The 25,212-nt window shown below is 42.7% G+C and overlaps 1 protein-coding gene across 1 annotated transcript in view; it reads right to left on the bottom strand.

Annotated features, from left to right (window-relative positions):
* LOC147894083 (protein RRP6-like 2) overlaps window positions 1-25,212 on the bottom strand; it is a 105,588-nt gene that overhangs the window by 27,466 nt on the left and 52,910 nt on the right. Inside the window, exon 11 of the mRNA XM_087384598.1 lies at window positions 842-1,456. Within this exon, the coding sequence (XP_087240724.1) occupies window positions 842-1,456 (615 nt within the window). The remainder of the gene's footprint in view (window positions 1-841; window positions 1,457-25,212) is intronic.

Below are 25,212 nucleotides of genomic sequence, written 5' to 3'. Positions count from 1 at the left end.
TCTTGTTGGGGGTGCTATTTTTTAGATTCCCTAGGCATTGAGCAGGGTTCTCTAGAAGCAGGCTGGACAACAGCCAGCACTTTACTTCATTTTCTTCCACGATCAGCACATGGTTGATGTTTTCTCAAGCATTAATAGAGGGTTCTATTCTTTTCCTCTTTTTTTTTTCGGCCGGGGTGGGCAGGGGGGGAGATTATGTACTCTCCTTTGCCCACTTTGCATCTAAAATAGGTTCATAATCTGTCATCGTGCCAAAATTTGAGCCCCCAAGTAGTCTTTTCTCCAGGACCCGCTCTTGCCTTATGAGGGTTTTTGAGTATCCCTTGCACAATCAAACTTGAATATCTTGGGACCTGTTCACATGCCTTTTCTACAATTCTCATCTATCTTGCATGACCATCTAGTTCATTCAACATTGACTCTATGTAAAAGATCATCAATTTCAAGTTATAACAAGTTTGGTACTCACAAAGTAAGCCAACTATACACCTTCAGTCATGTTTAGGACACAGATTAGGCAATAGTACAACTCGTTTCCTACTAACAATCATAAAAATAACCACTCGTTTCAGTAAAAGCACATTTCAACCCAAAGCAAAGCCAAGCCACTGACAGAAAAACACTCTGAGCCCTATGAGAAAGAAAAAAGAAAGAAATTTTATTAGAGTCTTCAGAAGACCAATGGGTCTATGAGACTGAAAGAAAACCTGATACAAATCACAGTAAGGGTGGAGCTACTAAACAAGCATCATCACCCGTGCTGAATCCTAAGTCTGATCATACATAATCAAATACATGAGAATCCATGCCAAGTTGTATGGCATGCATGGGAATTAGAAACTTGCCTGCTCAGGATCTTCTTTTGAGATAGTATTGCTTTTGGCTTCTACTTGCCTGACAGGCCTTTTACTAAACATGGATGCCAAACCCCCCGAAGGCTGCTTTGTCAATCTCATGAGCGAGGATGTGAATTTTCTTTGACCCTTTGCTTCTGTTGTAGTCTCTGTTGTGGTTAAGGATCTTGGATCACTGTTCGAATGTAAAAGAGCATCCTCTGCATCCACATTAATTTCTCTTCCTGGAGCATCGTTTGTGAACATGGAACGCATTTGACCTTCCAGAGCAATTGAAGATGTCCCCTCAACACCCAGTATAACGTTATCAGTACTTCCTCGCTCAACCGTGTGACCTACTGGATCAAATTCTACCTCTCCATCTTTTCTCTCCACATTGCCTTCATCAATGGATGTCTCCTTCAAAATAGATGGTGGGCCAAGCACACATGTACTCTTCTCAGGTTTTGATCTTGATTGAGTGATTACATCCATAAACTCTGACGCCCTCAATTTTGACTTGCGGATCACATCTACTATAGTAGCAACGTTGCGGGCTACAAGAGGATGCCTGCCACTAAGCATAGAACGGAGCTTCTGTACATCATCTGGCATCTCCTCAGCTGACAGATTATGACAAATTGAGGCAAATCAGTTCTATAGCTGGTGCTTCCAGCTTTAATATCATGCACAGACATTTTATTTAAGGTAATTATAGTGCTGTGCAGAGCTGTAAAACCTTCAAAAATGCAAATTCCTTTCGCTCTTTATTAGAAAAACGAGTTGTACTTCTAACAAAACAAAGCAATGACTGTTTTAATTGATTATGGTAAGAACTTTTACAAAACTGAAACAATAAACATCCACGTTCATTGCTGTAAATACTTGGAGTCTATAGTTCATTTGTTATGCTACGATCTAGAGTCTATAGTTCAATTGTTTCCTCTCAACACCTCTGCAGGGAATCCTGAAACTGTAGCCAAATTGGCTGAAGTGATATGCAGTATCCAGTATTACTGCCAAAAAATGACACAAACCACCAGGCAGAAACGGATACAAAGAGCTCAACGAAAGCTTGGCATAGGGAACTGGTCATGTACTTATAGTCAATGTGCCTTGAGATATCCCTATAGTTGAAAATGTGCCGACAGTTGACCATCCATTTTATTTATTTATTTATTTATTTAGGAAATTGAACAGAAAAAGGTACCATCTATTAGAAGCTTTGAAAACAATACAAAATCAGCAGTCAATGAGGCACTGAAGAGAGTGATGTCTGTCTTGCAGCCAGCCTCTTAGGGTCCCAGCTCACTGCCTAAGGTATTTCCCCAAAGCGGACGCCAACAACTAATGTGGGGGATTATACAACCAGTGAAAACCTCGATCCAAAATATGTGGAGATGCCTCTAGTCATGCCCTGCAGATACATTCATGCTTTTCGGCAGCCTTCCTAGAACTCTCTCTACCTTGCTCCACGATAGCTTGCAAGGTGCAAATGATATCATTGCCAATATTGACGAGGGCAGCGAGTCTGCTGCCCCCCAATCCCAAGACCGCATCATGCAACCCACATATTCCAGGCTGTGATGCTGGCAATCATCTCCCAAGCATTGGCCTCCGATGACAGCTCTAGGCACCAATGAATTGCAAGGGAGATATCATTAATATCTTGTCTGATAAGCTCCTCTCCGTCTATCAAATAGGCCAGTGAGGTCACCTCTATGGAGAAAGAATGACTCCCAAGCCACCAACCCCACATTAAGACCCAAGGGATCCTCCACATTCTGAAACAATAACGAGGGGAGATCTCCTGCTGCAGTTTGCACAACAATGACAGGTCCCGTCTCTCCTCATCTCCACCAACCGTGAGCCAATGGATAGGCCACCGTGGGCCATCAACCAAAAGAAAATTCAGATCTTTCTCAGGCAGAGGCTTGTCCCGAGATGGAATCCAAATCAAGTAATTACCTCAAGGGGCGCTTCCAGCTCAACCAATAGCGCTCTCGTGAAGGACTAACACCAGTTTCTCTATCCTCTCCAAGACACGAGTGGACGGTTCTTGGCTGGCCAAAACCACTCCCTGGGGTCCCATTGGACCTCTCAAAGCCATCAACCCTCCCGGAGCCATAAATGCCACACAATGAACTCATCACTATAAGGTTGGGGAGTCAATGGCCCATCTCCTCCCCAATTGCACTCTTATCCTTGATCACTCCAATGAGCCCAGCTTTGAGCTTAGCTACAATATACCTCTTGGTGGATGCTCGGAAGAAACTCACCAATGTGACAATCCATATAGAAGAATCTAAGTGAAACCTCATCCTAGAAAAATGGACAAGGAGTTGTTGGATCAAGGTGCACGATGAGCCCCTCCCGCCACGCCTTAAGTGTGGCTGCATCAATCTCTTCTACCATGCAACTAGCTCCCTCAGGTGTGACAAAGCACAAAGTCCCTCCTCGGGCTGCTCTACAAGCCAGCTAAAACCCCCATGTCCTCTATCCGACTGTGCCCACCTAATATGTGTGCGGTGACCAAGCATGTGCCCCTCTTGATCACAGATCTCTGGATGTCAAATTAAAGACTCGCTATTATGAGAAATCAATAGGGAATTTTAATTATGTACTATTGGAGTAGAAGGGGGAGTACGTCTCACCTTTCAACATCTCAATTTTGCTTAATAAAGGGACTCTTTGATCTATTTCCGCATTCCCTTTGAAACAATGGCATCACTTAATGAGATCACTAGCCTCCATTACCTCTTGAGCCTCTGCCTAGTCCACTTCCGTTACCCCTTGAGCCTCAACCTCCACCTTAAAGTGCATCCATTCCAAACTCCTCCAAATGATTCTTTTCAAACATCCATGCTTATTGAAGCCAATTCATCACGAGAACCATTCTTTTCATGCCAAATTATCTCAACTTGCCACGAAATGAACCATCTTCTTCTCGAATAGAGAAGTTCTTTGAGCAACTAACAAAAGTTGTATCCCATTCCTTAAAAGAAATTGATAAAGTCTTCAATTGGATAGAAATCAGATTTGCCAAAGTGAGGAGAGAACTTGTGAGGAATGACAAGCTTTGTGAGGGTCTATCAGACTGAAAGAACCTGATACAATGAGCTGAAAGGGTAGTTGAGAAAGAGTTGAATTTCCTTGAGAAGGTCCATAACATTTTTTTAATATACCTTTGTAAGACTAGAATAAGTCCAATCATACAAATTTAGATTTTTTGTTGTTCTAAAGATCAGAAATCTACACAGAAAATAAAAGAGAATATGAAAGAGAAGAAAAAAGAGGTAAACAAAAACTTTTATGAAAAACAAGAGGAAGACATACTTAGCAAGCAAAGCAACACTTATGTCGTCATCAGTGCCCAAGCATAAGCAACTATACTGTTCATTTTTGTTGAAGATTAGGATATCACTTCTCGATGTTCTTGAAATTTACTGGGATTGACTTTAATACCTTTGCTATCACGTGTGACCTAAATACACAATCTCTTCTTTGAAGAATTCACTTTTCTTGTGGTTAAGAAAAGTTTATTTTCCTAAGAAATCCATAATTTCTCTAAATGTTCCTCTTTATTCTTATTGGAGATTAGGACACCATTAAAGAATACCACAACAAACTTGCTTAGGTAATGTCTCAAGATCCTTCTCATTAACAAGAGCATAAGCAAGTCCAAAAGACATCACCAAGAATTCATAATGATTAGTTGGAGTCCTAAAAGTTGTCTTATGTATGTCAAACTCCTCCTTATGTATGTCAAACTCCTTCATTCTCACTTGGTGATACCCACATTTGAGATCTAACTTGCTGAAAACTTTTGTTCTCTTAAGTACATTTAGCAAGTCATTAACTCAGGGCATCGGATTAGATAATGGTTTTTAATCTTTATTTGGTTGACATTTTGAATGCACCCCATCCTTCTTGACTAGAAGAACATGGGCTCCAAATGATGAATTACTAGATCATATTGACCCTTTCCCAATTAGTTTCTGATTTTGTTTGTTAGCTTTCTCCAATTGAATTCAATTCATCTTGTAAGGGGCTACAAGGAAGAGTTTGATACCCTATGATATATCAATGTGACGTAAATATATTGTCTCTTCTTTGAAGAATTCACTTTCCTTGTGGTTGAGAAAGAGTTGGTTTTTCTTAGGACGATCCATCACTTTCTGCAAACGCTCCTTATGCTCTTCTTCATTCATACTGAAGATTAGGATATCATCAAAGAACACCACTACAATTTGGTTCAGGATCCTTCTCATTAGTAGGAGCATTAATGAGTCCAAAAGACATCATCAAGAACTCAAAATGATTAATTGGAGTCCTAAAAGCTATCTTACGTATGTCAAACGCTTATTTCTCACTTGATGATACCCACATTTGAGATTTAACTTGCTGGAAATGCCTGCTCTCTTAAGTAAATCTAGGAAGTCATTAACTCTATGTATTGATATTGGTCTTTAATCGTTTTCTTATTGAGAGCTCTATAATAAATATAAATTTTGATTGTACCATTCTTCTTCTTGACAAGAAGGGCAGAAGCTCCGAATGGTGAATTGCTGGGTCGTACTAACCATTTCCTAAGTAGTTTATAAATTTGTTTGTGAGCTTTATCCATCTGAATTCTATTCATCTTGTAAAGGACTACAAGGAAGACTTTGATACCCCTTACTATCACAATACAACCTAAATACACAATCTCTTCTTAAATTTTTAAGCATTGGACCATGGATACATGCTCCTCCTAATGAACTTAGAAAGCTCTTGAAATTGTCACATCCCCGAATGGTTGAGGTTTTGCATGGATGAGTTTAACATCTTGGTCACTAACAAGATTGTAATTACAACCATCATTTGAAAGGATCACAATCCTTTGACCATTCACAAACATTTAGATTTTTTAAAATATGGGAACCAAACAAGGGAGATGCTTCAACTACATTTCAACAGATCTATCTTTGTTCCTCCTTGGAGACATGGCAGACTCGCCAGTGGGTTTAAGGTATGGATTAGACTAGGGGGCCTTCCCTCTATGCTCACCAGATAGGAGACACAGTAGACGGGAGTGATAGTGGCACTTGTTCAACATAGGGCATAGCTAGGAGACCACAATGGACCGCAAATACCGACAACTATGAGCACTCCATCACAGGTTTATGCGATTGGAGCCTCATACATCGTTGTCCCCCTCTTTTACTTGACCTCTCTGCGCCATCTTGCAGATGATCATCACAATTCTGCCAACTCGCATCTTCTCCATGAGCTGAGAGATTTCTCTTTGTGTATTGGAGTCTTCATGATTATGGCTATTATGTATTTGTTATGGGTATTGATGCCCACAGGTTGATGCATTGAGTAGGAGACCAGTATGAACTTTGTTTCGGTTATCCAAGAGAAGAGTTTGAGAAATATGAGAGATTCATATGCCTCAAATGAGGATTATGCTGTCATAACTCCAAGATTACAGCGAGGCATAACTGGAGGGCTTGGAGGTTACTCCATAGTCAATGAATACCTTCTGTTAGCAGAGCAAGCAGTTGTACCCCAATCTTATCATGCTCTTCTCATGCGTGAGCTACACAACAACTTCTATGTTCATCACAAACATATTCGAAGAACCATTGACAATATGAAGAGCAATGTCATTGGCCTAACTTGAGGAAGGATAACTGTTATCAGAGCAAACATGTGTACCCAAATCACGTTCTTGTCATGCGTAAGCTACACAACTTGTATGCTCGTCACAAACATATTTGAGGAACCATTGACAATATGAAGAGAAATTTCATTGGCCTAACTTAAGGAAGGACAACTTTGTCCAACAATGCATTGTATGTCAAAAGATAATAAGTGCCTTAGGTCAAGCCCTACTCATACTTTCAAAAAGATGGCGACACATGACAATGGATTTTCTATTTAGATTCCCTAAGAGTGGATCGTTTGATCGATAGTATCATTGACGCCTCAACAAGCAAGCTTGCTTTATCACATGTAAGAAGGATATATCAACCCCTGAAACAGCCAAACTCGTCATTCGAAATATCTTTAGAATTCATGGCTTGCCTAGATCCATTACTTTCAATAACGAATTTTCGGGTCATTTATGGACACCTTAGAACCTTGGTACTAAGCTTGGATTTCCATTGTCTTTCATCTTGAAACCAACGGCCAAAGCGAAACGGCGAATAAAGTCGTAGTTAGCATTCTTATGGCCTTTACACATGACCAGCATAAGCGATGGTCCCACTATCTTTACTAGAGTTTGCTTGCCAACAACAATATCACACACTCCTCTACCAAAAAGGCTCCATCTGAGATCACCAATGATCAACATCTGAGCACAAATGATCAAAGTCTTCCCATACCAAAGGAGAGGGAGAGGAGATGAGAGGACTCTCTTGCTTTTCTGATTGATGGATACAAAATGTATGTGATATCTTGGAGCCCGATCAATGTGACATGAGGAGGTTGCAACAAGCCCAATGCAGGAGGCTTAAACAAAAAACATCAATCCTTGATTGAAGAAGAGAGGGCCATGAAGGCACCCCTTGGAAGGGCACCTAAGGAAACAATAGAGAACCTTGTTTTGAGGACAAGCATAGACATTTCGCCAATCAAGAAACATGTAATGAAGGGAAAAAGAGGCCAAGTTAGAGGCCCTTTAGGGGGAAAATGTGGAGGGACAATATAAGTCTCCATCCATCCCCTACTATGTACTTTTTGATGTGACATCTATTATATACCTAGATAAATCCAGGAACATTCCCAAACTCATCCTCTAAAAACACAACATAGTGCAATTTCAATCTCACGATAGTCACTCATAAGATTGAAAACCATAAACTCCATCACGCATAGCAGGGACTAGCTACTATGACATCCCCACTGACGTCATCAGCACCCAACAGTGGGTGTAGACCAAGTATAAAAGTATGCTCTCACACATACAAATCCACACACCCACACATACTTGAGCATCCATTTATACAAAGTCTTCCTACTAAGTTTCTTCGGCACTCCGGAGGTGAAGGGCAAACTCAGCCATGATGAAGGCTAGCACTAAAGGAGAAGGCTAATCAAAAAGTAGTCCAAATCTCTTCATTCAAGCTACAACTGCTTGTGAAGTCTAAACGATTTCATTTTAGTCTCTCCCAAATGAGCATCTAAATCTAAATTGATAGGGCAATGCACCATTTAAGATAGAAAGAATTATCACAATACCAGGCCGCAACTTGGACGAAAACTTCACAAGGTGAAATTTGCATCTCTGCTAATATGGCAGAAGCATATATCTAGATCAATCCAGGAACATTCCTAAACTCATCCTCTAAAAACACAACATAATGCAGTTTCAATCTCACGATAGTCACTTATAAGATTGAAACCATAAACTCCATCACGCATAGCAGGGACTAGCTACTATGACATCCCCACTGACGTCATCAGCGCCCAACAGTGGGTGTAGACCATAGTATTAAAGTATGCTCTCAGACATACAAATCCACACACCCACACATACTTGAGCATCCATTTATACAAAGTCTTTGTACTAAGTTTCTGTCGGCACTCCGAAGGTGAAGGGCAAACTCATCCATGAAAAAGGCTAGCACTAAAGGAGAAGGCTAATCAAAAAGTAGTCCAAATCTCTTCATTCAAGCTACAATTTCTTGTGAAGTCTAAACGATTTCATTTTAGTCTCTCCCAAACGAGCATCTAAATCTAAATCTGGCTGATAGGGCAACGCACCATTTAAGATAGAAAGAATTATCGCAATACCAGCAGGCCACAACTTGGATGAAAACTTCACAAGGTGAAATTTGCATGTCCGCTAATACGGCAGAAGCATATACCTGAATGAATCCAGGAACATTCCCAAACTCATCCTCTAAAAACACAACATAGTGCAGTTTCAATCTCACGATAGTCCTATCTAATCCTATCTACTCTCCCTTCCTGCTTCCTGCCTATGCTCACTCACCCTCTCTCTCTCTCTCTCTCTCTCTTCCCTACTCCCTCTCAATCTCTCCCTCTCTTCCTACCTCATTCTCTCTCTCCTACCCTTCCTCTCCCTCTTCCCCTCTCTCTCTCCCCCTTCTACTCCTCTATCCCCCTTTCTCCAAATCTGTCCCTACCCCCTTCTCTACATTGGTGTCAGAGCCCGAAACTGGCACCTTTGTTTCCTCCTTCACTCTTTTCGTGTGCCAAGACAATTCTTACGCAAATGAGTGGCTTCAAGCAACATCATCGTCAAGGCAATGAATGGTGGAGTCAACACCCCTTCGTACGTCAGACACATTGGCCATCAGCTATTCTTTGCAAACAAACTAGCTCGTCAACCGAGACTCCCTAGAATTCACCGTAGCTAATAAGCTAGTGCTTGCTCAAGGAGAAAGCCGACGAGGCAAAGGAAGGAAGTAGTATTGGCTCATCGACACCTTGCCCGTGCCATGCCAGACCCGTCAAATCCCAGTGCCTGTGTTACCAACGCTGCTACGTCATCGTGGCTGCCTCACAAGCCGCCTCGAATCTAGTTTTCTCGTCACCAAGCCCACCCTGCCATTTCCGTTGCTCACGCTACCACTGTGTCACCATCGTTGTCACGCGTGTCCTCACCATGACCTTTCCACCATGCCACGCCCGACGACATCGCCTTACATTAGCGCTGCGCGGCTACAGAACCTTAGCAATTGCTAAGGTCTGCAGGTTAGCCGGGGTTTAGGTTAACTACGTTAGAGGTTTGGGTTAGGCTAGGTTTAATTAGTAGGTCAGTTAGGTCTAGTTAGCTGGGGTTGGTTAGATTAGTAGGTCTGGTTAGCTAGGTTAGGTTCAATTAGTTGGGGTGTAGGTTAGGTTAGTACTAACTAAGGTTAAAGGTTTGGTTAGTTTGATCTAAGACAGTGTCCTAAAGATCTTAGTTTAGAACTGTACTGTCTTAGGTGACTTAAGGACACCCCCCCAATTAATTTATTTTTTATTTTATTTTAAAAAAAAAAGAGGAAAAAGCCCACTTTTCACCTTCTTTTAGGGGTCTTTTACCATTTGGGGTCATTTTGGCTCTGTTTTGAAGCTTCTTCAACGACCTTTCTTTTGAGCCTCTCCACCGACATTTTCATGTTTTCCACACACTATTTCAGGGGCACAACATTACAATAGGGTTTTTGTTATCCATTTCTCCTTGCCTACATTCGAGCTCTCTCTCCAAGACCAGTCACAATGGCAGCGAAGCGTGCTCCTCGTGATATATCACATGACTCTGATGAGGCTGCTCAGTATAAGCAAGTGCCTGCCACAGTGGTTGCATCCACTGGTGGTGCAAAGGTTCCTTCCCCTCAACCTCTCTCTCTTGCATCCTGGGAAGTGCAAGCAACGCAGACGCAGTTTCTAGATGCCCTTTCTTCTATGCTCCAAGGTGCTTTCCGCCAGATAGGACAGGAGTTCAGCCAGCAACTTACCACAGCCATGGCTATGCAGGATTCAGCTCTTGTCCAGATGGGACAGCAGATTGGTCAGCAAAATACATCTACCATTGCTATGCAGGATAAGGGTAAGCAACCCGCACCCCAGCAAGGGGACCATTCAGACAGTCACGATGTTTTGTCTGCTCCACGCAGGGGTTTTATGGCAAATGCCAGTCATGCCTATGAGCATCAGTCTTCTGAACCATTGCATGTACCCCAACTTGGGGATTATCTAGACATAGATGATGCATTTTCTGTGCCACAGAGCACCTTCTTGCAAGATGTCACGCCATCTTTTGGCTCTCAGCTTTCTGCATCTATGCAGGCTGAGCCGTCTCTTTTGGGCAAACCCGTTGGTGTGCATCCAGCTAGTGCTCCTTTGGTATCCGCACCAGCGAGTATGCCTAGAGTTGGCTTGGGTTTATATGGCAGCCCACACCCCTGGGAGAGAGGTCAATCCTCTTCTCAGCCCTTTGGTATGCCATCATTCCGGAAAAATGCATTTGGCAGAGAGACCCACAACCCAGAGTTCATGCACCTATCGCTCCACCAGCGAGCACATATAGCCAAACGCAGCCAATGCATCAGATGGCAGCAGCTTCTACACGGCAAGGGTTGGTGGTGGGCAGCAAGCCACTTTTGATGACATGTTGGCAGATTCTTTGCGTTCATACAGGGCCCTATTTGATGACATGTTGGCAGATTCTTTGCATTCATACAGGGCCTCTGAGACCATCAAACTTGAGATGCCCTTCTCCGATTATGTGAACCTCAAGCGTGATGATGCCCGCACTTCTGGAGGCTACACACACAAGAATTATGCAGCCAAGGATATGAAGGACAAACTCACAGTTCATAAGTTTAAAGGGGACACTCGCACTCCCAATGAGTTGGAGGAGTGGCTCACAAAGCTAGAAGACTATTTCCGCTTCTACCCCAAGTTTGAGGAGGAGCGCATCATTTTTGCGGGTATGCATATGCAAGACTATGCCCACACATGGTGGCGATACATGAGGGATTTGCCTCAGAAACCAACCATTTGGAGGGGTTTCAAAAAAGTGATGGTCACTACATTTGTATCTCCACTTGTGTTGGATCAATACTTGCCTGAATTTATGCCTTGTCACAGACCAGTACGGTCCAAGAGTACTTGCAACGTTTTTGGAGGCTTTCCCTGTTTGTGTAGGACATATCTGAAAAGGGAAAGCTGCTGCATTTCATCCATGGGTTAAGTAGTTCTCTCGCTGCATATGTGAAGGCACATAACCCTCAAACAATTGAGAGGGCAGCTCAGCTTGCAATAGTATTCGAGCCTAAATATGCTAGCAAGCATAGAAATGCCATGGGCAGCTTGCATGCTATGGGGTATGACACTAAGTCGGAGTCGAAGTCTAAGTTTGCTGAGTGGACTGACCAGAAATATGCAGCAGCACCATTTCCTCGCTTTCCTACTGTCTCAGGTAGTAAGATGCCGTATGCCAGGCCTTACAGGTATCCTGATTCCAAGCCGGGAGGCAAGCCTACTGCTGAAATGAGCACGCTGAGATAAAACAACATACACAGGCAATAATGGACAGCAGAAAGAAGGCCAACTTATGTTTTAAATGTGGCGAGAGATGGATTCCTGAGCACATGAATGTGTGCAAGATGCGCAACAGTGGTACTGCTAAGCTCAACATGATCATTGACCTCTCAGATGACGAGGATTTGTTTGATGCCCCAGGGTCTTTGGATACGTCTCAGGATGAGATGGCAAATAGATGTGTTTGCTGATTTGCCATCACAGTTGCCTCCGAGAAGAGATGTAGATCATGCCATAGTCCTGGAACCTAGCAGTAAGCCAATCAATAAGGCCCCATACTGACTCTCTAAGGTAGAATGGGAAGAAGTGGCAACTCAAGTGAGGGACTGACTTCAGAAGAGTTTCATCACTCATAGCACTTCTCCTTTTGCATCCCCTGTGCTCCTGGTGAAAAAGAAGGATGGTTCTTACCGTATGTGCATTGACAACAGAGACTTGAATAAGGTCACCATCAAAAACAGATTTCCCATCCCCAACATAGATGACCTATTAGATGAACTCAAGGGTGCTCTGTTTTTCACTAAGATTGATTTGAGGTCCGGCTATCATCAGATTAGAATGAAAACTGGGGATGAGCACAAGATAGCCTTTCACACGGAGAGGGGACTGTATGAGTTCAAGGTGATGCCTTTTGGATTGACCAATGCACTAGCTACCTTCAAGGCACTCATGAACAAGATTTTGCAGCCTCTCCTTTTCAAATATGTGCTGGTATTTTTTTAAGACATCCTCATTTACAGCAAGGATAAGCAGAAGCACATCAGACATATCAAGCAAGTGCTGGAAATTTTGAGGTTGCATCAGCTTTATGCTAAAGCCAACAAATGCACTTTTATGGCACAAGAGGTTGAGTATCTTGGTCACATTGTGAGCAAGGATGGCATTCAAGTGGATCCTGCAAAGGTGAAATGCATTGAGGATTGGTTGCAACCACGCAACCTTACTCAGTTGAGGGGATTTTCAGGTCTTGCTTCCTTCTATAGGTGCTTTATTTGCAAGTTCGCCAAGAGGGCAGCCCCTCTAACAAACCTTTTGAAGAAGGATGCTTTTATGTGGTCTACAGATGCACAGCCAGCTTTGAAGACCTGAAATTTGCCCTCACTCATGCTCCTGTGTTGGTATGCCCTGATTTTTCACGTACTTTCATTGTGGAGGCAGATGCCAATGACAAAGGATTAGTGTAGGCCATCTCCTGGTGGTTCTAGTGATGCCCTATCGACCATGGTATGTGCCTTGTAGGCATAAATATAGGCAAATTTGGGTTGAAAATTTGCATATATTTGCTGTCATTTTTGGACAGCCAGCTCTTTGCAATGATAGCCTTGAGGCTTTTGGGTTTTCACGACTCTTTCATGATATCACATTTGCTATGGCTGGGAACAATCAAGATCTACTTGGCGTTCTTATGTTTCTGGGGTTGATCTAAGGCCAGCCAATGCTACAGTGGTTGCCTCTACTGCTGGTCCCTCTACAGGGGGTACTCCTCCTAAAGCCTCATCTTCTAGCACTCCTGCTACTGCTCTTCCAATTCAGGAACAGTCAAGATGGGATGCAAGAGATGCAAATGCGCATTCATGTATTACTTTGTCATGCAACAAAATCATTATTCCACACATCCGGTCTTGCAGGATAGCAAAGGATGCTTGGGACAAATTGGCTTCTCTTTATCAGATTCGCAATGAGGCACGTGTTGCATATTTGAAAAGGCAATTACAGGAAGTCATATGAATGAATGATTCTATGGATGCATACCTGACAAAGGTCAAGGACCTCATGGAACAACTTGCCAACATTGATGAGGTGGTGCCAAATTCTCAGCTTGTGAGTACCACATTGAATGGATTGCCAGATACATATCAAGGGTTTGCTACAGAGTAATTTTTGACGGCTACAGATGCCTAGTTTATGATCTTCGTGATAACAATGCCATAGTTCTCACTGGCACTTTGCAAAAAGGGTTTTATCAACTTGATCATCACTCGGCTGCACTTTCTCTTGAAGCATTTGCTATTTAAGATTCACAGCTTGCTGAAACTCATCTTTGGCATGAGAGAATGGGTCATCTCAACTATAGAGCTCTTGCAAAGCTACATTCACAGCAGATGGCAAATGATGTACCTCAAACTCACACAGTTTCCAAACATGTGTGTGAGGGTTGTCTTTTGGGTAAGATGCATCGGTTTCCTTTTCAAAAGAATTGTCCAAAACTCTCACAAAGGAAATTGCAGCTAGTACACAGTGATGTCTATGGCCCAATGAGGACAAATGCCATTGGGGGGTACAAATATTTTATGACTCTCATTGATGATTTCACAAGATATTGCTGGGTATATCCTTTAAAAGCCAAATCTGAAGTTTTCTCATGCTTTCAAAGGGGCTGAATATGGTTGAGAATGAATCAGGATGCAAGCTTGTCACTCTCAACACAGATAGGGGGGAAGAGTATATGTCAAAGGAGTTTGATGCATTTCTGTCTTCACAGGGCATTACACTCACTCATGCACTACTCCTTACACTCCTCAGCAGAATCCTGTTTCTGAAAGGAAAAACAGGTCCACAATGGAGATGGCCAGATGCATGCTTAAGGCCAAGTCTTTGCCCAATAAATTTTGGATTGATGCAATGATGTGTGCCAACTATGTGCTGAATAGATCACCTACACATGCATTGAAGACTGTTACACCTTATGAAGCATGGAAAGGCAGGAAGCCTTCACTTTCACACATGAGAGTTTTTAGGTCTCTTGCATATGTTCATGTACCATCTCAGCTGAGACATAAGCTTGATGACAAAGCCATCAAATGCATATTTATTGGTTACAGCCAAGAGAGCAAAGGGTATCGGTTATACCAACCACATACTGGGAAGATTATTGTCAGTAGAGATGTAATCTTTGCTGAACATTCAGCTTCTCCTCTTGTGGACTGCAAAGCTAAGCCAGATGTTGACATGTTTGATGCTTTTGAATCTTGGTTACCTCTGCCATCCTTAGAAAAGGACTTTGACCAGCAACATGAGCCTCCTGCAGGCCCTTCAACAAGCAATGATCAGCCAGTACCCCATGCTGATTTGCAGATTTCTCTTCTAGCACAAAATGATCCCACTATTCATGATGCAGTGATTGAAGAAAGAGCTATCAATAGACAGCAAAGGCAAGTTCCCACATGGCTTCTTGATACATTGAGGGACAACAAACAAGATCAGCCTTTTGCTGCCCGGACAAGATAAGGGAATAGATAGATGCATGGTCACTTTCTTGAGTTTGCACTCCTTGCTACAGCTTGCAATGAAGAGTCTTTGTGCCATAAAGATGCTTTTGACAGCAAAGAGTGGATGGAAGCAATGAGAGCTGAGTTACAATCCATTGCCAAAAATGACACATGGGAATTAGTAGATCTCCCTCCCGGCAAGCATGCCATTGGTACCCGGTGGGTCTACAAATTAAAAAGAAAATCTGATGTAGTAAGATCGCCACAAAGCCCATCTTGTTGCAAAAGGGTATGCCCAACAACAAGGCATTGACTTTGAGGAGACCTTTGCTCCCACATCAAGGATTACTACCATTAGATGTGTCATTGCCATTGCAGCCCATCATCATTGGCAAATGCACCAGCTTGACATCAAAACTGCTTTTCTTCATGTGGATCTGCAGGAGTCTATGCCACACAACCTCCTGGCTTTGAGGTTGTTAATTCTGAAAACAAGGTATGTCGGCTCAGAAAAGCCCTTTATGGTTTAAAGCAGGCACCCAGGGCATGGTATGCCAAAATTCATGCACACTTACTATCTCTTGGTTTTTAGAATAGCCCCACAGAACCCACTCTTTATGTCCGTGGGAGTGGCTCTTATTGTTTAGTGCTGATTTTATATGTGGATGATATGCTCATCTGGTGATTGATCATTTCCTTGTACATGACATTGGCACTGCAGGGGGGTGTTAAAATTGTTGCTATAATTTAGCAGTGACTAATGTAATGCAATGAGTAGGTTAGGGGCACTTTTCCCTCATTTTAGAGGTTTTTTCCCCTAATTACAGTTAGTTTACTAACTACGGTTAGTGAAGGATAAGGTTTTGTCACTTAGATAAAACCTATCCCACTCTTCAGTTGTAACACACTCTTCTATTGCAACTATTGCTTGCAGCTCTCACTCTTCTACTCACACTGGTGTCGGAACATCCTGCCCAGTCACTATCCGTGTAAGCATGCATGGTAAGTGAACCCTGATCACCATAGAAGAGGCCTAAATCTTGAGTGCCTCTGAGATATCTGAAGACTCTCTTTACTGCCTTCCAATGCTATGAACTTGGCATGTGCATGAATCTACTGAGCTGAGATACTGCATACTGTAAGTCAGGTCTGGTGTGACATGAATAAATAAGGCATCCAACAGCCTGCTGATAAAGAGTGATATCACATGGTGGGCTCCCATCATGAGCTGAGAATTTGAAGCCAGGGTCCACTGGAGTAGAGATTGGCTTGCAATCATCGAACTGAAAACGATCAAGGAGCTGTCCAATATACTTGGACCGTGACATCATGATACCCCCCTCAACATGAGCAAACTGAATACCCAAATAATAGTGGAGCTGTCCCATGTCTGACATTTCAAAAACCTGCTGCAAATCAGCCTTGAAAGCTGCAATATGCTGAGTATCTGGGTTGACACATAGATCATACTGATCTCTCCTGCATGCAACTTCTCTCTGACGTAGTGATAGTGAACCTCAATGTGCTTCGTGCGAGCATGAAACACAGGATTCTTTGCCACTGCAATAGCACTCCGACTATCAGTGAGAATTGGAGAAGGACCCTCCAATGAAAGATGAAGATCAGCAAATAAATGACGCAGCCAAACACATTCAACTATCGCTGTGAAAGCTGCCCTGTACTCAGCTTCACATGGGGAGGTAGCCACTGTAGACTGTTTCTTGCTCAACCAAGAAATACAAGTTTTGCCCAAAAAGAAACAATTACCACTTGTGGACTGCCTAGTGTCATAGTCTCCAGCCCAATCTGAGTCACTGTAGGCATGCATCTACAAGTCACCCCCCCGGGAAACATCAAGCCAAAAGACTTTGTAGCTTGCAAGTAACGGAAGATGCGTTTTACAGCCTGCCAATGCATAGTCTTTGGACTGTGCATATACCTGCTCACCTGAGAAACTGCAAACTGAATATCAGGTCGTGTATTGCAGAGATAAATGAGGCATCCAACAGCCTAACTATAGAGTGTGACATCAATTGATTCACCTGCATCATGCATTGTAAGCTTCAGCCCCGGCTCCATGGGAGTAGCTATGGGCTTACAATCCTGCATGTTGAATCTGTCCAAGAGTTTCTGCACATACTTGGATTGAGACATAACGATGCCACTTTTCTCTTGAGTGAACTGGATCCCCAAATAAAAGTGTAGCAGCCCCAAATCGAACATGTCAAAAGTGGTCTGCAATTCAGCTTTAAAATCTGCAATATTATCCTCATTTGACCCTGTGAGCAGTAAGTCATCTACACAAAGAATGATGACCCCCCATCCTTCTTGATGTAGAGGGTGCTCTCAGTTGGACTATTGTGCAGCCCCTTGCTGGTCAGAAAGGCATGAATTTTGGCATACCATGCACATGGGGCTTGTTTCAGCCCAAACAAAGCTTTATTCAGCTTGCATACCTAAAGTGCATTTTCTGAAATTTGAAAGCCCAGAGGTTGTTTGACATAAACCTCTTCCAACAGGTCTCCATTAAGGAAAGCTGTTTTAATGTCCAACTGATGAACATTCCATTCAAAATTTGCAGCCATGGCTATAACCGACCTGATGGTTGTCATCCTGATGTAGAAGCAAAAGTCTCCTCATAATCTATGCCCTTTTTCTGAGCATATCCTTTTGCAACCAGCCTTGCCTTGTACCGATCAATGGACCCATCTGGCTTTCTTTTGACTTTGAAAACCCACCGTGTACCTATGGCATGTTTACCTGGTGGCAAATCGACAACTTCCCATGTCTGATTTTTCTGGATTGACTACAATTCATCGTGCATGGCATTCATCCAATGCACATTATCATGTGCTTCTTCAAATGTCTCAGGCTCCTCCTCATCAAGAACAGTACCTGCATAAGCTGATTCAACTGAAAGAGCTCCCCCCCCCCCCATGCCTTACTGCACTACGAGTTCTGCCAGGTAATGGATCATCAATTTTACTCTCTCTGAGAGTTTGTAACAGTCAATTTGAAACTGTTTTTGCTGCATGTATATCTGCAATTTCTTGCTGTACAACCTCTTCCACTACTTGTGGAGGTGGTAAGACATCCTGTGGCTGAATCGGAGCCTATGGAGGTATCTGGAAATTTTGATTTGCATCAGATATATCAGCAGGGGAACCCAAGGCAAAGGGTAGTAATCCCTCAAAGACATCATCAATAGTCCCTCAAAGACATCATCGGAAAAAGTAGGCATATCAAATTAGGCTTGAGTGTGAGCTGAATTTTCTGAAAATATAACATCTATACTGACAATAATCTTGTGTATGATAGAATTGTAGAGACGGTAGCCCTTGCTCTCTGCACCGTACCCGACAAAAATGCATTTGATTGCCTTATCAGACAACTTACACCGAAACTCAACGGGCACATGAGCATATGCAAGGCATCCAAAAACACGAAAATGATCCACAAAAGGCTTTCTCCCTTTCCAAACTTCATAGGGAATCTTTGTCTTCAAAGCTTTTATGGGAGCCCGATTCAAAACATAAGTGGCACACATGAGACCTTCAAGCCAAAATTTGTGAGGCAATTTTTTGCTTTTTAGCATGCATCTATCCATCTCCATAAGAGTACGATTTTTCCTCTCAGCTTTGCCATTTTGCTGAGGGGTTAGCCTCACTGTAAGCTGATGTGCAATGCCCTTGTCTTTCAAAAATGCATCAAAATCTGTAGACAAATACTCCCCTCCTCTATCTGTGCGTAATGTCTGTATCTTGAGTCCTGATTCATTCTCTACCATGGCTGCAAAGTGTTTGAAAACCATAAACACTTTTGATTTGTGTTGCAGCCCATAAACCCAAGTGTAGTTGGAGTAGTCATCTATAAAAGTGACAAAGTAAAGATGACCACCCAATGATGGAGTCCTCATGGGACCACAAACATCACTATGAATAAGCTGTAATTTTCAAACAGCTTTTACTGTTCCATCCTTCTTGAAAGGGAATCTGTGCATTTTACCAAGAATGCACCCTTCAAAGGCATGTGGAGGAGGTGTTTCAAGAGGAGGCAATGCATCAACCATAGCATGTTTTTGAAGTGTCATCAAGCTGCCATAATGCATGTGTCCATATCTAGCATGCCATAACTCCGCATTCTGCATAGTAGCAGTAGGAGTGGAAACTGCAAGAGCATGTGCTGGTCTTTTCTCATACATGTCAAGCTGAAAAAGACCACGTAACAAAGTGCCAGACAATCTCAAGGCATAGTCATTCTCTCTCTCATGGACTGCACACTTGTCATCTTCAAAAATGACCTGAAATCCAGCTCTGTTAAGAGTGGACACTGAAAGTAGATTTTTTGTGATACCAGGCACATACAAGACATCAGAAATTTTGACTGTTGAGCCATCAATGGCTGTAAGTTCAACTTCTCCTGTACCACGAATTGAATAGGAGGAGTTGTTGGCACATGTGACCTTTTTACCAACGGGAGGTGGATGCAGAGATGTGAAAAGACACTTCCTGGAAGTGATATGCTTTGAGGCACCGCTATCAAAATACCATGTATTTAGTCTCATTGACACTGAAAGCTGATGCATCCTTGGAAGAATCCTAACTGCATGTCAAAAAAGCATAAGACTCATCATTACAAGTGGCTGTAATATCCGGAGCAGCCAACTGAGAGTCTGAAATGCAAGACAAGAAGGCATAGTCGTGCTCCACAAAGTTGGCTGTAGCTTGCTCATTGTCAAATGCATGAGGAGCTGAATCTGAAACAGCCATACCGGAGCTGTTTTTCTTTTCTTTTGGAAGCCTCTTCTTGCATTCTCCAATGTAATGACCTGGTTTTTTGCAGTAATGACATATACCCTTCTTCTTGGGCTTACCTGCATCACCCTTAGCCTTTTGAGAAGGCTGTCCTGAACCACTGGAAGGCTGATTTGCTGATGTCTTTGCTTGTCCCTTTCCTTTAGGCTTGAGTTTTGAAAGCATGGCATGTTCACCTACTCGTGAAGCCATGTTTTTCCTGGTTTTCTCTTCCTGCAACAGAAGTCCTGTCAACTCGTGAAAATTGAGAGGATTTGCACCCCCCCTCAATGACAAATTTAGCGAGGTATGAAAGCTGAGATAAGACTCAGGAAGAGAATTCAGACTAGTGGTAATCATCTCTGAATCAGGAATAATCTCATCAATATTCAGCAATTGCTCTCGTAAATCCTGTAGCTTTGTGAGGTGCACTAACATGGAGTCACCCTCTTCCATATGTGTATGAGACAATTCTCTTTTCAAAAAAGACACCCTGGCATCATTCCGAGCTGCATACATGCTCTCCAACATATCCCATGCTGCCTTTGAGGTCTTACACGACCGGATATGCGGAATGATGAATCTTTTCACTAAAAGAGAAATACACGACAAAGTTAAAGCATCACGTGAATCCCATCTCTTTTGCTCTGGAGTAGTAGGTATAGCTGCACCAATAAATTGTCCTGCAGCTGTACCCTGTGCACGACCTCTGCCTCCTCCTTGCTGGGGAGGGGTATTAGGTGCCACATTTGCTGGCCGGACCTCATCCCCATTTACATAGTCCCACAAATTACAGGAAATCAGAATGTTGCGTACCGTAAAACTCCAGAGAGAGCAGTTGGTACCATCCAGCTTATCCTCTTGTGAGAGACCACTGAACTGGAAATCATTCTGATTTTGTTGGGCCATGTCTGAGAAAGAACATACAGCAAATGCAAATCTGAATTCCCTTGCTGGGAATGGAGTGCACAATTCCCAAAAAAATACAGCCAAACACTGGCTGAAAATGCAACTCAAACCTCTGTAATGTCTCTGTCAAAAATCTGACAGAGCATCCAATCTCTCCCAAAACCTGCCAAAAGTGCTTCAAAACACTTACAGAAAGGCAATGTGAACTGAAACCTGCAAAATTGCTCTCCCAACACAAAAGCCCCAATTTGTGGCTTGAAATTGCAACCAGAAAGGGGCAAATGGTCTAAAAGCCCCAAATGTTGCACAAATTGCACTCTCTGCCTGCAAAAGCCCCAAATTTCGCTGCAAAATTGCACTGTGATTGCAAAAGCCCCGAATTTTTGCAATTCTCTGCAACAAATGCAAAGTTTGTCCCCAAATACGGAATGCCCCAAATTTTTGCAATTCTCTGACAAACAATGGCTCTCTACACAACTGCCTATCACGAAACACCTTCCAGAGTCCACCTGCAAAGAGAAAATCTGCAGAAAGTACGGTCTCCTCTGATTGTATGGAACTGACAGTACGAAACTATCACTACGAAATCCGTACAATGTACAGCTGTATGGTTGCTATTGCTGCTGCTGCTGTACGGAAGACAGTACGGCATAACTGACGCGTTGTACGGTTGTGCAGTTGTGCGGGCTGGTGCAGATGTACGGCTGTATGAACGACGGGCTGCACGGCGATGTACGGAGTGCTGGAGCTCCTTGAGCTTGTCCAGACCTGACGGCAGGAGCTGTACGGTGCAGGAGTTGGTACGGCGGTGCAAGAGGTGAGTCCGTACAGATTGTACAGAGGACTGTACGAACGACGGGCTGTACGGACGAAAGCTGCAAGCAGGTACGGATGGGCAGGGAGCTTTGAGCAGGGAGAGCTTGCAGGCAAGGAGCACGGAGCAGGGTCTTGCTGCTCTAATACCAAATGTGAGTAGGAGAGTGAGAGCTGAAAGCAGTAGTTGCAATAGAAGAGTGTGTTACAACTGAAGAGTGGGATAGGTTTTGTCTAAGTGACAAAACCTTATCCTTCACTAACCGTAGTTAGTGAACTAACTGTGGTTAGGGGGGAAAAACCTCTAAAATGAGGGAAAAGTGCCCCTAACCTACTTATTACATTACATTGGTCACTGCTAAATTATAACAATAATTCTAACAACCAGAGTGTCACACACCCTCTCTTCCTACCTCATTCTCTCTCTCCTACCCTTCCTCTCCCTCTTCCCCTCTCTCTCTCTCCCCCTTCTACTCCTCTATCCCCCTTTCTCCAGATCTGTCCCTTACCCCTTCTCTACAAAACACAATTATGGTTCACATTAAAGATGCAACAGTGTTTGAAAATTGTATTTGCCAACTTTCAATTTGTGGCAAGCTATGGAGACATTTTTCAAGAAGAGAAGGGCGAATCAAGATCTTGTCTTTGCTTCTTATGTCCCTAGATCCCACAAGCCAAGTTTCCTCCTAATTGCTTAATGAGGCAACCAACAAACTACATTGGCTAGTAATCTCCATAATATTATCATTTGAATGGTTATGGATGTATGAAACTCACAACTTTTGGCACATGTCACTCAAGTCATCAGGCAGGATGTCTTTGTGTCCATAGTTACTCATACTTCCAATGTTGAAAGCAAAAAAGATTTTATATTTACATTAAAGAAGCGTACAGAATTGGCTCATACAACCAATACGCTACTCACATCATGTCAGATTTTTGCAGTGGAGCTATTGGCCACGAGTAGACCATTAGTCTACAAATAATAGAGCATTAGTTGGCAAATTAATCCTACTTATACCGAACTCTAAACTCCCGATTTCCTATAAGTGCAAACTTTGAAATGAGAAACACTATGGCACTTACATGACCTAATTTGGAGCGTCGAATGTTGAAGATACCTTTAGTGAATAGGGGCCTTACATGAGCCTCTAATGTTCTAAACATTAGTTTGAAAGTGCTAGTCCCTTGAATGCATCCCATTGAATCCTGCTTTCTTTCAATATATATCTATATGAATTCAGTAACATACCCAAAATCATCCTCTTAAAACACAACACATAGTGCAATTTCGATCTCATGATAGTCACCCATAAGGTTGAAAACCATAGTTTCAAAACGACTAGGTACTATGACATCCCCACTGATGTCATCGGAGCCCAACAGTGGGTATAAACCATAGTATAAACACATGCTCTCACAGACACACTCACACATACTTGAGCATCCATTTATACAAAGGTCTTCGTACTGAGTTTCCGTTGGCACTCTACAACATTTATTACACCTTGGGGCTCTTTTCGTGCCATTTGGTGTGACAAAAGGTCCATCAGTTTACCAAAAGCGTTCCGATGAGGTACTTGCTTCTTTACCTGGTCACTCTATTTAGGGATTTTGGAATTATATTTGTGTTTTCAAATCAAGCAAGGAGCATTGTGAAACGCTAGAGCATGTCTTCCATAGATTGGACTCAAGGGGGTGGGCAGCTGAACCCGGAAGAATGCTTCATTGCACAGCTGAGAATTCGACTTCTTGGGCATGTTGTGTCAGAGAATGGGATAGAGCCTGATCACGACAAGGTGAAAACTCTGATTTTATTACCCTCTCCTATTTCCACTAGGCAGCTCCATACATTCATCCAAAAGGTGAAATATATGTCCAGGTTTATGCCTTTATTGTCACAGTTTCTTTATCCACTTCAGCAGGCAGTCAAGAAGGATCCTCTTCAGTGGGATGAAAAGAGTGAGGAGGTGTTTGGCAAATTCAAAGAGACGCTTGAAGAGATTTCAAGTGTGAAAGCTCCTAAATTTGACAAACCATTCTATGCCAACCCTTCCATAGGGCCAGATGCAATCCAGGCAATTCTCTTGCAAAACAAGGAAATGCATCCAAATATATGAGGCTGATGTGGCGCTTAAGCATTCGATCTCCCCCTCTAAGGGTTCAAAAGATGGGGGGACAAAACAGAGTTTTTTTCCAGGAGCCGCCAAACTTATGAACTTATCCAGGTTTCCCAGCCCAGAAGTAACTTTGGATTTTGGCTCTATGTCTCGTAGCCTCGTAGCCTAGCTTGCCCTCATGAAGGGAAAGATGTAAAAGCTCAAACCGTTACCAAAACTTATTAAAAGGAAAAACATCAATCTTCTACCCTTTCGAGAAAAAAGATCCGACATTATTCCGATTCGTATTCCCTTTCAAAAAAATTTATAAGCCAGGTAGCCAACAAGTCATAAACATATTTATGCCAATCCAAAAATAGTCAATACTCCTGGTTCTACATTACCCTGCGGTGATCCCACACCTATTAAAGAAGCTTCTTGAGATCCTATCAAACTGAACATAGCATAATATAAAGAAAAGAGGGATTCCAAAGTCAAAGTTCCAGTTGACCATTTATTTGATCATAATCAAAGCGTCTTTCATTTATTTAATTATGTTCAAAAATTAATCTTTAATTGGTCAAAGTATTGACTCCAGTCAAATACACTTAACCCTGGTTAAGTACACTTAACCCTGGTTAAGTACACTTAACCATGGTTAAGTACACTTAACCATGGTTAGGAAGACTTGGCTTATGCCAAGAGGGTTAACTGCGATTAACCAAAGGACCTTTGACTACGGTCAAAAAGTATTGACTTCAGTCAACAAGACTTGGCTTCGACCAAAGCAAGTTGACTCCGGTCAACCTAGATTATTACCGACTCCGGTCAAAGATTACTAGCATTAATTAAGGTGCCTTGACCCTCGGTCAAAGTCCTTAATTACGGTTGGAAGGGTTGGCTACGGTCAACAGTAGAAATTAGTTGGTTTTGTGAACATATTTGCTTGGTGGGGATGCCCATAGTTACTAGGATTTGTCCACATATTATTATTTGCATGCAAAGCGCTGACCATTAATGGGTGTCATGGTTGCGCTTTAGTTAATTGTTGCAAGTACCAAGAGGCATTGAAGACCCAAGCATTAAGGAGCCTAGCAAGCAACTAGGAGATCACCCACGTGACCAAGTGCTTCAAATACTACAGAGTTGCCCTTAAGTGGCATGTATATTAGCAAGTAGATTAGGATTTGACACTTCGCTTGTTGCCACAAAAAAGGACCTATGAGCTCCTTTGTAATGGATTTCACGTAGGGATTCTTGTAAGCAGCTCGTGTGCTGAATTGTACTTTGTACTCAGATTTTCTGAATGAATAAAGACCTTCGAGAAGGGGGGGGGGGGGGGGGGGGGGTCTAGCCCGACATGCTTTTCCAGGCCCTAATGTTTTGTAGAGAGAGAGAGAGAGAGAGAGCTGTATTAATGTCCATGGGAGGCCTCGCAAGCCTATGGGACAACGTACACAGAAAAGCGAACTCATACAAGCTTCAGTGGGCTGAAGCAAAGGGCACG

Source organism: Dipteris shenzhenensis, chromosome 14, assembly GCF_047967505.1.
Source record: "Dipteris shenzhenensis isolate YYH24624 ecotype China chromosome 14, Dip_SZ_1.0, whole genome shotgun sequence".
Lineage (NCBI taxonomy): Eukaryota > Viridiplantae > Streptophyta > Polypodiopsida > Gleicheniales > Dipteridaceae > Dipteris > Dipteris shenzhenensis.
This window is presented reverse-complemented; position numbering and strand designations above follow the sequence as displayed.